Source organism: Gallinula chloropus (assembly GCF_964237585.1).
Source record: "Gallinula chloropus genome assembly, chromosome: 4".
In the NCBI taxonomy this organism is placed as follows: domain Eukaryota; kingdom Metazoa; phylum Chordata; class Aves; order Gruiformes; family Rallidae; genus Gallinula; species Gallinula chloropus.
This window is the reverse complement of record NC_140088.1, coordinates 30,020,551-30,034,597: the sequence shown is the minus strand read 5'-3', so window position 1 is coordinate 30,034,597 and position 14,047 is coordinate 30,020,551. Positions and strand designations below refer to the sequence as shown.

At 44.3% G+C, this 14,047-nt stretch overlaps 1 protein-coding gene across 1 annotated transcript; it reads right to left on the bottom strand.

Annotated features, from left to right (window-relative positions):
- Nucleotides 1–481: 481 nt before the first annotated feature.
- Nucleotides 482–12,632, bottom strand: CYB5R2 (cytochrome b5 reductase 2). Its single transcript, XM_084264060.1, has 10 exons — nucleotides 12,589–12,632; nucleotides 12,341–12,487; nucleotides 11,472–11,544; nucleotides 9,667–9,773; nucleotides 8,604–8,733; nucleotides 7,149–7,232; nucleotides 6,564–6,649; nucleotides 5,653–5,752; nucleotides 3,669–3,866; nucleotides 482–1,336 (listed from the first exon to the last, which is right to left on the bottom strand). The coding sequence occupies exons 1-9, from the start codon at nucleotides 12,601–12,603 to the stop codon at nucleotides 3,694–3,696; spliced, it is 915 nt and encodes a 304-aa protein (XP_084120186.1). The 5' UTR covers nucleotides 12,604–12,632; the 3' UTR covers nucleotides 482–1,336; nucleotides 3,669–3,693.
- Between the last annotated feature and the right edge of the window lie 1,415 nt (nucleotides 12,633–14,047).

Below are 14,047 nucleotides of genomic sequence, written 5' to 3'. Positions count from 1 at the left end.
GGGAATTTTCTGAAATAACAACTCAAAGCTGCATTCAAGAAATTCCTTTTAATTTTATGTGGCTCTAACCCCCTCTGTTGTGAATCTGATCTCATTGCAGTTGGATTTCTTTAACCATAACACACTTGCTTGTTTGTTTACATCTTGTGTTTTCAGACAATGTTAAGCCAAGATGAAACACTGAACGACAGCAGATTTTTAACACCTACCTTTGAAGACTGGAGCTGATGTTTCAATGTGACCAAGACGACTAGTAATACCTCATGCTTGTCCAGAGGGGTGGCCAGGAGAAGCCTGATGCTGTGGTTACCCCTGTTTTGCCAATGAGACTGACTTACCACGTAGCATTTAGTACTGTTGGTGTAGCAAAGCATCACAGGTAACTCTCCTCCACGCTGTTTTCCATATTACATCATGTGAAGTGGGTGTTGAGAGAGAAGTGGTACTGGTACCCAGAGACTGGGAATCTGAGACTGGCAGCATGGTTTAACCTCTTTACTGGGTAGTCTTTTACACGGTGTGTTTGTGTACAATGAGAGAGCTTTTGTAATTCTTTATTTTTATAGCTCACTTGTAATGCAGGAATGGTTAAAGTCCCATAGTCCATGGGGTACTGATCAGAGCAACCTAAAATTCAGGTGGAGGCTGGTGAGTGCTCACTAACTGCTACCACAGTCTTGCCAGAGACTATTTCCCACAGAAGGATTTTACTCTCTCATCCCTTCCATGGGCACGTGTCCTGCCCTCTAACTGCGGTGCAGATCGGGAAGAACAGAACATGATGCTATATCCATCCTGCCCCTGCTTTTATCAGAAGGATGACAATCAAGATGGCACATTCATAAATCTTTACCTAACTCAAAGATGCTGAACAACTGCAGCAGGAAATGTAACTCTCAGACTACTAGAAAACTAATGGACTCAAAAAATGGTGCTTCATTTGAAGTGATTTTTTTTTTTACCATGTGATGTTTTACATGTGCATTAAGATGTTCATGATCAAGTAGCAATCAAAACATTTAAGTAATTTAAGAGTGGTGTTCACTGCACTCTGTTGTAGGTTAAGTGCAAACGAATTTCCAGCATGATCCACATTTTTGTTTTAAATGACAATTCTTTAAGTAGAAGTATTTAATAGGCTCTTTCTGTACACTGACATCATGTCTGAAAGGGCTGGTGCTGCCACACATGTGCAACACCAGGATGCTGAACAGTCTTCTGAACAGTCCAAATGGTTCCAAGTTTTGATCCCCGTACCTGGTTGGTCTGACACACAGCACAGGCTCTCAGGAAGACAGGGATGGTAAGTAAGCCTATTTTCATTCTGTAGCTGCACCTAATTAAACACAGATGGAAACAGCCCTGAGTACTGGAGGTGGCAGTAGGAGCTCTCTTGTAAAATCTGCATCAGAACTGGTGGTAATGTAACCAAGACTGCTGTTTGCTTTCCCTTCTCTTTTCATTCCAGCTACAGATAGATTTCCTAGACTACTGTACTTCATTAAGTGGTAACATTACTGCTCTGATGTATAAAATGTGACTAAGGAGCATCAGGCAAGTACCACAATGAAACACACTTTTTGTCTCTTTAAAAAGACCTGTCAAAATAAAACTGTTGCTATCCTGCTGAGTGAAGCAGCAGTCTATCAGAGGGAAATACAGCCTATCCCTCTTTACTTTAGGGGCTATCTGAGGGTAAGTAAGTGTCTCTCCTTTACAGCAGTAATTCCATGTGGCATCTTTTGACATGTGGCTCTTGCATCCTAGTAAGGTATTAGCAAGAGATCTTAGTAAACAGGGAAATGCCAGAAATTAAATCAGCTCAGCTGTAAAGAAAAGGCTGAGTACAGATGTGGCTGGTTTGTGTTACTCTTATTGCTGGCTGCAGGGTGTTAGTTTACATACTAATATAGCCTGAGGGCAGGTCACCCCCTGACACAGCCCTCCCAAGTAAAGGGGAAACCTCAGAGCATGCAGCAAGGGCTCTTCAAGAGCCATCACTGGCACTTTTTAAAGGTGACTTATTCTAATCTGCACCCCATGTGCCTCTCATGACAAAGCCTGCACTGTAGGCTCACATTTTAGAAGCACAGCGTTTTATTGTCCAAAACAGTAAAACCAAGGCAATTTTCTTGTCACTGAACAGTGAAATGATAACAGAAAAGCCAAAGGACGGGGAAATCTGCTTACACAGAGAACTAAAAATGCTCAATAAAAGGTACTAAACATACCAGTCAAGTACATCTCTAACCCAGCAATGCAGTCAACTCTAGTGACCAGATCCTGTACTACAGGCATCTGAAATACTTGGTCAGGTTAATTAGCCAGCAGACTTGTTATGGCACCACAAATAGGATAATCTGCTTCAACAGGGGCAGCCTTAATGTCACTGGGATATTCCAAGCAGATTTTCAGATTTCTGTGGCTGATGTGTATTTATAACTCAGTGTGGCGTTGTGCTGACTTGGCTGTGAATGGTCAATCTACAAAATTACTGATTTTTAAAAAAATATATAGTAAGACATTCTAATTAGCATAACACTAGCATAAATGCTTATTTTTTGACTGTTATGAATAAATTCTGAATGTTCCCCCATCTCCTGCTGACTGTGGAATGATTCTAACACAAATGCATGTGGTTCATCTCTCATCAGGGACAGAATCAGAGTCTGCATCCCCGGGTGTCTCTCTGCAATATGGATCCAGTGGACTACAAAAGCAATTTTTAACTATTAAATTCCTCTCGTGTTGTGTCGCATGAGTAAAAATATTTGGTAAAACATATTCATTAGCAGCTGAAGACACAAGTCTTCTGGCTCAGGGATTTGTCAGACCCTCAAACAAACATAGTATGTATAAACTCCTGGAAATGAACATGCAGTACTTCAGGCACTGAAAACTAAGAGCAACACAACGTGTGGTAAAAACACTAAGATGAGGCATTAGCTGAGTATAAAATTGACTCAGCATAGCTGCTACAGGAAGTAAGAAGCCCTGGTTCCTCATAAGCAAAGGAAACTTCTAAAACTGCCAAAAGAACAAACAGTACGCTTAGAGAATGACATTCAAATGATGTGACATCACTGGACAGTTATGGCTATATGCAGCCCAGAAGTTCCATATATAGTTGGCAGAGACTCTTTAGCTGAGGCTGTTAGGAATTGAGTTTCGCACTCATGAGCATTTCTGCTCCAGTAACAAGCACTGTGCATGTTACCCAAAGTCTGTTCCCTTTTCCAGTAGCAGACTGTGACTTCTTTCTTAGTCCCTGGTACAGGCCTGTGAAACAGCATTTAAAAAAAAAAAAAAAAAAAAAAAAGGACAACTGCTCTTTGTAGCCTCCTCTCCCAGGATTCACTAAATGCAGGTTTTATAGGTCTCTCCCAAATTCCATGTTAACCATCCCATGGCTTTACCTCTGCCCTACCCCTCCAATGACACTTTTTCTTCTTGGAATTAACATTTCATACTAGCTTAAGAGGTTAGACTGAGTTACTGCCACATGATTCAAGACCATCTCTCAACTTTCTTAGTATTATTATTAAAATAACTGCAGAAGTTTTAAACTACAGAAATCACATTAAGCAGTTAAACAGGCACGCAGCAAAAAAGAGAAATACTGCATAGTAATGTACCAGTTGTCCCTGTAGGAAAATTGTAGTACTTACAAAAAGGTATCAGATGGCATCAGAGTTAGTATGAGAATGTACTGCTCTTGGGATAGCCAAGTTTGTCCAGGTTGGGCTGGCATGCAAACTGAATCATAGGTGGAGGCCCACACATGAGAATTAGCGTCTCGCTGCCGGGGGCTGGGAGGTGGGCTTTAATCATGTCTGCACTGATGAAGCCAGAACTGTACTTCCAATCTGAAACAAAAGACATTAGACAGGCAATTTGTATCTCTGTACAGCCAGAAGCTTTTCTCAATTGCACATGTTGCACCCACAAAGTAGCTGGGAAATCAGCAAAGTTATACCACCATCACTGTAAGCCAAGAGAAACTTGTATCTCTCATGGAGCTCAAACCTTCAAAAGGGACAAGAAGCCTGTGGGTAATGATCTGTTTGTTAAGACATGAAACATCTGTGAGTAAATGATGATAAACAGGACAGCAGGTAGGAATAAACAGGAAGAGTAGATCTCTGTTCCAGTGAACAGAGGTCACAGTTGTACACAGAGAGGTGTTGAGACCTGTGCCATCCAACATAAAAAACCCACACATGGAAAAGAGATCAAGTGGTGAGGGGACAGAGTTTGAGGATCATCGAGCTTCTGCCCTGTAGTTTTCTTTCTTATCAGAGGGGAAAAGATTTAGGAGGAAAGAAATGCTAACTGATTTCAAGCAGTAATATTATTGAATGCATCTGCCATTCAGAGTGAACCAAGCAGGAGAAATAATCCTGTCTTCACATATAAAATATATACTTTAAGGTCATTTATCAGGAGCCAAATACTGAGGCTATGAAAACAGCAGCAGTCCAATATCATATGAAGTGTTAAGAAGTATCAGGAAAGGAAAAAGAACAACCCTGTCAAAGCAAAACTTCACTTTGCCTGCATTTTGACTACAGCTGTTCAGTTCTGATCTGCTCAGCCCAAAAAGGGACAGAGCAGAGCTGGAAAAGGTTGAGAGCAGAAGGATGAGCAAAGGTACACAATCACTGCTACTTGGGGGACAGCAGCAAACTTCAGCATAGAAAAGCTGGCATGGCAAGAATGATTGACAGACATCTGTAACGTTAGTAACGTGAAGGCAGTTGGTAGGCACCTACTCACAGTCTTCTGACACAAGAATTAAGAGGTGAATGACCAGAGAAAGTCATTATTCACACTAAAGTGCTAATCCTATGGAACCACTAACAGACTGCCAAAAAGCTCACACGGGCTCCAAAGGAGACACAGGAAGTTCATACAAAGTGAGTCCCCTGAGGGCTCCTGTATCTGTAGGGACATATTTGGCTCAGAACTGAGAAATACTAAAGATTGGCAGAGTATCAAGGCCTGCTGATTACTCTGGCCATCTACTCATGGACATTGCTGACGAGTACAGAACTTTGATCCGACTCACTCTGGCTCTTATGTCTGTTAAATAAAAGCTGAGATCACTTACTTCATCAGCAAACACAAATACCCAAGTTTCAAAGGAGATTCAGTAGAGTCCGACCCCATACTCCGTTTCTAATTCAGTGTTACACCAGCCTACAGTTAATGCCTTAATCTAAACACATGGCAGCTCCGTTTTACCAGGATCTAATCTGGAGCTGCTGCAAAATGAAGATGTGCACATGGTACTTAGAGGTATTCAGCAATCTAATGCCAAAGTGCTAACATAAGCTGATTTGGGAGATGGCCCAAACTGAGCTGTAACCTTTGCTGAGAAGTCCCAAAAAATGGCACATCCTGTGCTGGGAGAGCAACTGAGTGACATGTCTGACCCAACCGGAGTTAGTTAGCTCACACCTGGTTTCCATCACTTTCCAAACAGGTGTTGCAGTGAGGCTTGTCTTGGAGGGCCTGGGGGTGTCTTTGTCGTTTAAAATTGTAGGACAAGAAGACTTGGTATTTACACTACTGTCCCCTTGAACAAGAGTGAAACTCACACTGTTGTACAGCAACAAGCAAAGGCATTTCCACTGTGTGCCAGCAGCCTACCTTGTGGAGGTCTGTCCAGTGTATACCAAAGCTTGAACTGATCAGGATGCCTCTTGGCAATGTCTTCTAGCTCAGCTCTCAGTAGTATATCTTTTTCTGTCTGCAGAGAGACACCACTGTTCAGCTCCAAACCATCTAATGTGAGCTCCTGTGGCATTCAACTACCCAAATGCAATGATAGCTCCTTCAGACTAAGAAAGTGATTTATTTTGCCCCTTACACAGCAGCTATTATTGTTACAGGCTTCTGTAAATTCAGATTAAGAACAACCACCTATGAGACGTAACAACCACCTGAACACTGTTGTAAAGATGGCAACCACAACAACCTTTTAATCCAGACTGCAGTCACAATTAGCTGGGTTTGTCTCTGACCCTGGCACATACGGCCAGGCTGAAGGCTGACCTTAGAAACAGACTGATGGAAAAGAAACCTGTTTGTTTCCTTCAGATCAGCAAAGGAATAAAAGGAGTACAGGCATCAGGATTTGTTCACACTATTTGTTCCACAACACAGGAATTAGGGAGTACAAGTAAAACTTTGAGGAGCCATCTTCAAAACAAAGACCATGGGAACTATGAGAACACCACACAAGTATTTATAAAGGGCCTTGTGGGTAATTTTTTATCCTGTCTCCCCTCCTTACATCATTCTAACCCAAGCCAGTCTTTTAAAAGCTGTCATAACTACCATTTCCTGCTCCTCCTTATACTGACCATTTTTAAACGTCCTATCTCAGATAATGTTTCCTCATAAACAGGTTGGGTGAAAATACAAACCCAAAGAGGAGCATGAAACATGCAGCACAGTACTTTCTCCAGTGGTCAATGTCCCATCAGTTAAAGAGCTCAGAGGCCAGCAAAAACTGTAGGCCATCACAGGAGAACTAGCAGATGAGTCAGTATACTCACCTGATTAGCAAAAAGAAGGTAACATTTGGTGGAGTCCTTAGGATCATTTGTGATACGACGAATCAGCTGCAACATAGGAGTTATTCCTGTGAAAAAACAAAGTGGTTAAAAAGGGGTATGTCTTTCAAAAACTGTGGTTTCAATATCAACGCTGCCTTCTTTCAGCCTTCAGTGGGAGCTTAGTTTGCACAGGGCTACATACCTCTGATTTTCTAATTCGTGTCAAATGCAGAGGTTGGGGGGTTCTATTACAAATCGCTTCAAAAGAACAACAACACTACAATACTTGTACCCAGGGCTTTCCCCTTCAGCATTCTCCACCACCCACAGGAACTCTACTCTTAAGACATTTTCCTAAAATATTTTTTGTTGCTGCGACTGAAGCTCAGAGAGGTGAAGTGCCTTCTCTGAGGTTACCCAGCAAATCAACTAGCTCCCAGGACTGAGCTCCAGGAAGCCTCAGTGTTGCCAAACACTCCAAGTGTTGAGTGCTCTGCCACTGAAGGACAGTGTTTGATACTCCCCACACACATCCATAAAATGTCTTCACTCTCTGAACATTCCATATGATGAGAATGGTTTTACCTGTTCCTCCAGCTATCATCCCAAGATGCTTTGCAAACTTCTTCTCTGCTTCAGACTTCTTTTGAGGCTTGATAAGAAAGGTACCTAGAAGAAATATTCAAAACCTGTATCTATGTTAACTCCCAAACAGATAGAAATTCCATGGGAATACATTACTACAGCCTACCAATCATTAGGACAGATGATCTGGAAATGCTAAATGGACTCAGCACAAAGAGTAGAAGCCTCCTTGTCTCTGTAAACTCCAGTCCTAGCTTTGAACAACTGATGCACTCCTTCCTAATCTACCACGATTGTTTATGATAAACTCCAGGAATCCCACATCACTGCCCAGAACACAGATCAGCAGCTGTGACTGTTGAAGGTAACCACAGACTCTACTGCAGAAACAGGTTTCTTAGACCATCTTCATCACCCTCACTTGCACTGTGCATCAATCCAGTTGTGCGTCTCCACATTCAAAGGAGCTAAAAGTAAACCAGCATCAAGCAAGAACCCCTGCAAAGATTAGAATCAACAATGTTGGAGCCTTGAGTATTTTTATCAGTACTTAATTAGTGTAATTAATTTCCAATTAATGGGATCCCCACAACACTCAGAGTCAGCTGACTAACTTCTAGTATCCTGTGATGAGAAGACCTTGCTGATTTCTGCCCTAGCCCTGGGTACACCACTGCTTCAGGCCTATGGCAAAACCACACAGTGTGTGCCCGAACTGGGCTCCAAGGACCCAGCCACACCGCAAGCCCACGAGAAGTGTTCTACACAAAAAGCACTTGGCATAGTCTGACCTTAGAGACAGAGCTGTAACTAACTCTTCATAGCAGCCAAAGCATCACTCCTTTCCTCTGAGACAGGTTCATCGTATCTACTACTGAAATACAAGGTCACAACCCAGAGGAGCACTGAAAGCCTATCCCCCTGAAGCACGAGTTCAGCGCACAGCCCCTCGCAGTCAAGATCGGTGCAACAGTCGTTCGCTTGCGCCCTGAAAGGGGGTGACTGTTCTGGACTTGTCCCAGTCAGCTCACACCTGGAGCTGGCTGTCAGTCGGTGGGCTATTCAGTAACAACGCTGAGATTCTCAGAGGGCATTTTAGGCCCCAACCACCCCTGTTTGAGAAGCACCTGGAACATCTGCCTCTATATGTACAGCTGAGGTGTTAGTCCCAGCACAGCCTTGTCCTTAATATGATGCAATAGCAATTTTTTTCAGATTTCATTACACGGTCCCAGAGGTGAGAGACTAACCAGCTACTCCTCACACAAAAGAAACACAAAGTACTCTTTCCTATCACATCAACTCTGATGGGCTCTTGGTCAAGACCAAGAAAGGTAGATTTTTCTCTTTTCTGCTTTAAAAAAAAAAAAAATCTCTACAAAAGTCTTACTGAACCCCTGAAAATAGCCACTACAAGTTCCTCTCTTTTGCTCTCCCATGTTCATGTCACAGTACCTGCTCCTTTATAGACAAGGAGCCCATTTGGTCCTCTGAAATCAATCACATCTCCAATCTTCATTCCATCTAGGTACTGGGACATCTTCCCACCTTCTGGAAACTTGGGATTCACATTTTTGTGGTAGACCTGTAAAAAAAAATCCAGTCACTCTGCTGATGACAGTATCACAAGCTCTAGAACACAATACTGCAGGTATTTAGCATCTGAGAAAGAAACTGAGACAATTCTTAGCTCTCAGTTAGCTGTTGTGCCTTGCAACAAGAAGCAGCCAAATAAGCCATGTACTGTCAGGCACATGTCCCTATGCAGACAGCCAGGCTAACAGGAATGGGTGGCAGGCAGATTACACAGTGGTGCCCTCATTTTGCTGTTGCTCCAGCAAGCACCTTACGTCACCCCATTTTTGTAATCACTCCTGAAAATAGCATTGCTGCATCATTTCTTTTAAGACTTCAGCCAGCTGATATCTTTTTCACCTTTCAAAACACATAATACCTATTAATTAGCTAGCAATTCATCATACTTGGAACATGAAGAACACAGCAGCAAAAGAAGCCCAGATTTTTGCTCAAGGAAAAACTGTCCTAGAAAATGGTTACAAAATCCATAAATCCAGGGATCAAATCATCCTGTGTTCTAAACTGAAAGGATTTCCCTTGCTTCTGCATCCCATTTTCTTAAACAATAAACACATTAACAACAACTTCTGATGCTTACAGACATATAATTGCAATCTCTGTAGCATGACCAAGAACATCAGTTCTTACTGGCTTGTTTTCTACTTACACCTATTAGCATGTTAGTAGCAGCATCTCGAGGGAGAGTGATTGCTGTTTATATGTTGCCAGATAAAAGATACTAGGGAAGCCCCTGCAGTAATGCCAAGGAATTGACTCTTCACCATCTACCCTACCTCTACTACCTCTGTGACAGATACACAGGATGCAACTAACTATTCAAGGACAATGTGAAACGAGTTGTTCTACATGTCACTAAAATGAAGTACTTCCTTTCCTTCCAGTTCACAATTTATCTGTATTAAAGGAAATGAAAATTTACCTTTATAATTAAATCCACATAACCTTTTGTCTCATCACTGGAAACTGGGGTATAAGCTCGAATCACCAGATTACCATCGATTTTTGCAGAAAGATAAACGTGCTGACCTAAGGAAAGAGAATTATAGTCTGATTATTTTTCATGCCTGGTTTTGAATTTTCCTGGAGCACAAGACGAGAGAAAAGCAGGCATTGAAACCTGTTAAACACAAGCAATAACAGAGAAAATCTTTACCACGTGAATGCTGTATCAATCTAGTCTCTTCTCTGTTTTCAGAAGGAGTTTCTGGAATGTGGGGTAACTAGAGAGCCAGCATGTTACAGAATCAATGCTAAAATATCAGGAAAGTAGGAAATCTGAAGTAAAATAGTGCTATAGGAAGTGTATTGTTCATTCTCAGGTGCTTGCTGTATTTTGGGTTCTGCTGTTCTCATGTTCATTAGCAACAAAGTGAAAGGATGCACCAGTTCACATTGGTATTTATTACATCTTGTTACCAACAACCTCTCAGAGCAAACTTCCCAGCAATTCTGCACCAAGACATGAAGAACACAGCTTTGGGTCACAGTCCTTCTCGGTAACGCTGCCACTTCCACAGCATGGGACACTGCTGTCCACAAAGAGCTCGGTGCCCAACCTAATGCTCCAAGAGGCAACCTCCTGTTTCATTCTCCTGATTAAAAGAACTGAAGCTCCTTGCCAAGAGTAGGCTCCTCAGCCAGGTGGTGCTAATCTAGAGGGTTCTATGGAATAACATAAAGCAGGAGCAGTGCTGGCAGAAAACACTTTAGCAAAATGATCCTGGTAGAAAGCAGAAGGCGGGAATCTCCCACAAAGTTATTTGGCCTGTGCAGTTTCGAGATCTTACTCCTAAATTCTTAAGAATAAAGTCTGGATAAACACCAGCACTGCAGGGCACATCTCAATTCATTTGTTGTCTGCCTAGTAAATTATACTTTCCCATATATGCCAGAAGGGAATTTGGAGAAAGACAACTGTCCTTGAGAGGCAGGATGAAAGGAGGACATGGTCACAGCATGGAACGGGAAAGACCCTGACACTTGCCATACAGCAAGGGAAACTGCAAAACATAGTACAGCACAAACAGGGCTGCATCTGCCCTGTCTGCAAATCAAAAAAGGGAGACTTTCCCCTGCATAGATTACCATTAATTTGAGGTCCAAGGTTCAATGCCATCCCATCGGTTTTGCTGGGTACAGTAATGCAGACTGTGCCAATCCTAGCCTGAATTGAACTTCACGCTACAGGAAGCAAGACAAAGTTGTACATACATGGTATGCTAATCAAAGGTGAGTGCATGCATAGAGAAGGCTCTGAATATTGGAGTATTTTCTATATACAGTAGTTCTATTTTCCCCTTTGCACCGAATAGTTATAAGTTTCCCAGGCAGAAAAGCTGTACTCTCATCTACAACTGTACTTGCAAAAGCATGAGGCCAGCTGACAATAAACTGAGGACACCAGATGGAAGCAGAATGCAAATAAGAAACACGAAAGAGATTGACTGCTTGTTTCCTGACTGCTGGTGAATGGCATCAGACATCTCAGTTTCACTGTTCTTGTCCCAAACTACACCACACAACTTAAGAGACAGAACAAAGCACACACAAAACATGAAAATTACAATCCCTTGAGAAATCTGACATTTCTCTCTGACACAGCAGCATTCAGATGAAGGTTTTAACTCCTTGTGTTCAACTCTCAGTCAGAAGTCCAAGAACTAGGAGTACAGTTATAAAACCTAAACCCTGAAATACATGTAATGAAGTGCTTTCAGTACTTACCTACAGGTAATCCTAATGTATGATCTGGTGAAGGGAGCCCAAACCGGAATTTCTTAGTATCATGACTGATTTCCTAAAAAGATTCAGCAAATGGGATCAGAATGAGGACAACATCACCAGTGCTTTGAATTTCAAACTCTACTCAACACAGTAAACTTGCTCCTCTTTAGCATGCAAGCCAAGCACTAGCAAAGGAAGCAGAAGCAGCTTTGAAAAATAAAGTTTAAATAGCTAAGACGGTTTAGAACCAAAGCCTTTTCCTGTTTAATTCCACAAGGGGTGATTTTTGTCTGGCTGTGCAATCCCTACGGCACTGTCACATAAAGCAAAACTGGAGAGCCTCCATCGCCCAAGGCCAGCGAGCACATTTCATAACTTGTGGCCAAAGATCAGGCCGGCAAGACAGGGCGTGTAGAAGCACCGGCTGCCGGGGTGACTCCTCACTGGTGCACGCTGGACAGAAATCAACGGAGAAATGCGGCTCTAAACTAGGATTTAAGCACACAAAGACGTGAATCCACCCTTCATTTGAAACAACCGTCACGCCGGAGTGTAGGCACAAATGCTGCTTAGGAATCCCAGGAAACACCGCAGCGTGGCTGCGGGAGCCACAGCCGCCCCTCCAGGGCTCTGCGCCCTTCGCTGGCCCCAAAGACTGGGTCAGATCATGGCCGACCGCCCCTGGCCCTCGCATCCCCCAGCCCTCCCCGGGCAAACAGACTGCCCACCCCTCAGCCCCGCCCTCCCCGAGGGACAGACCGACCGCACCTCAGCACCCCCCGCCCCGGGCCGACAGGCCGCCGCAGCGAGGCGGCCGGCGAGACCCCCGCGGAGCCGGGAGGCCAGAGGCCGCCCGGGCGCTCGATCACCTCTTTGTCCACCAGCCGCAGAGGGTATTTAGCGAGCGGGTCCTGCAAGGTGACGAGGCCGCTCGCCCTCCGCCCCGTCCCTCTGAGCAGCAGCAGCAGCAGGGCAGTCGCAGCTACCACGGCCACGGCGATGGCCACAGGGGCGCCCTGTGAGGAGAAGGGCCGCCGGTCAGCGCAACAGCTCGCCACACGCGCACCCGGCCCCCCGGCGGGCCTGCCCCGGGCCGCCACCCTCCCGACCCCCTCACCGCAAGAGCCTCCATGGCGGCCGCACACAGCTCCCCAGCCGACAGGCACAGCTCCACCTGCGCCCTCCGCCCGCCACAGCTGCCCCGCCCCGGCCCCGCGGGGTCCCGCCTCCCGGTGCCCAGCCGCCGGGGACGCGTGGGGGCTGCTGGCGTGAGGCGAGGCGGAGGCTGGGGCTGGGGCCAGGGCGATGCCGCACCAGTTGCCCAGCGTCTGCTCCGCTCACAACCCGGGTGGAAACAGGGTACCCTGGGAATCGAATTCCCCTTTTAAGCGTCAATTTTGAAGGCTAAGGCATGATTGGGAATATGATTCCTAATTATCAGCATTTCACGTGGCCTGTGCACAGATGTCACTGACAGACAGACCGCACTGACCTGCGGGTCCAGCGTCCCAGGGTGGGAGCGTGGCACTTACACCATGGGCCACTGGAAACTGGGCACAGAGCACTGGGGCAGAAACACACACAAAATCCATTTGCCCAGGATGGACACTCACCAGTGGTAGTCCTCTTCCTCCCCCAGTTCTCATCGCCTTTACGTTCAGCAACAGAGAAGTGATGCAGGAGTTCTGGCCCAGACCCAGTTTGCCAGTCTGTCCTGTAAAGTAACAAAGTTCACGTCCTCTATGCAGAATGGCACATAACCTTATTCATAATCTAACAATAGATTTATAATCTAACAATAGTTCAGTGGTAAAGATGGCATCTTTCACACTCAAACATCCTCCAGTCTGCAATAGGTACAGACCGATGAAACACCATTAAAGCTGCACCACTATCACAGGTAATGGTGTCATTCCAATGCCAGTGCACCCAGAGAGGCACCGCTGACCTCTTGGCTTTGCATTTGTGACTTTCTCTGCAGGCATGTGCAGTCTGTGCTGCAAAATACCAGGAAATGAGCAATAACCTAGGGAATCACGGAATCATAGAATGTGTAAGGTTGCAAGGGACATTTAGAGGTCATCTAGTCAGACCCCCGCTACATCTTCACTAGATCAGGTCGCTCGGGGCCCCATCAAGCCTGACCTTGAGTATCTCCAGGGATGAGGCCTCCACTACCTCTCTGAGCAACCTGTTCAGTGATCCACCACCCTTGTATTGAAGAACTTTTTCCTAAAAGGGAAAGGGGGAGCAAGAAAGCTGAGATTCAGCTAATATGACTTCAGAAATAATATTTATTTTGTACTTTCTTCCCTATCCCTTGGACCAAAATTTCACTTTTGACAAGCAGCAATGCTAAAGTATTTAGTATCAATGGACTTTTGTGGAGGTTTTATAGAGCTTGAGAAACATTCAGAGGTTTTTCTTGTTTTCTGTATTAACTATTCCTATTGCTCCTTCAATTTTTGCTGATTATTTTCTTTTGTGCCAAAGGCAGGAGTTTGATCTAGATAAAACGGAAGGAAAAAAATAATTACACATATTAAACCTAATTCTTCCTCTGATTAACTTGTTTT

Excerpts from the sequence above, each read along its gene's own strand:
- CYB5R2 (XM_084264060.1), bottom strand. Across the intron at positions 8,734-9,666 it reads ATGTGGATTTAATTATAAAG|GTCTACCACAAAAATGTGAA; the intron begins GTAAATTTTCAT and ends TTTTTTTTACAG. Across the intron at positions 5,753-6,563 it reads ACCTTCTTTTTGCTAATCAG|ACAGAAAAAGATATACTACT; the intron begins GTGAGTATACTG and ends GTCTCTCTGCAG.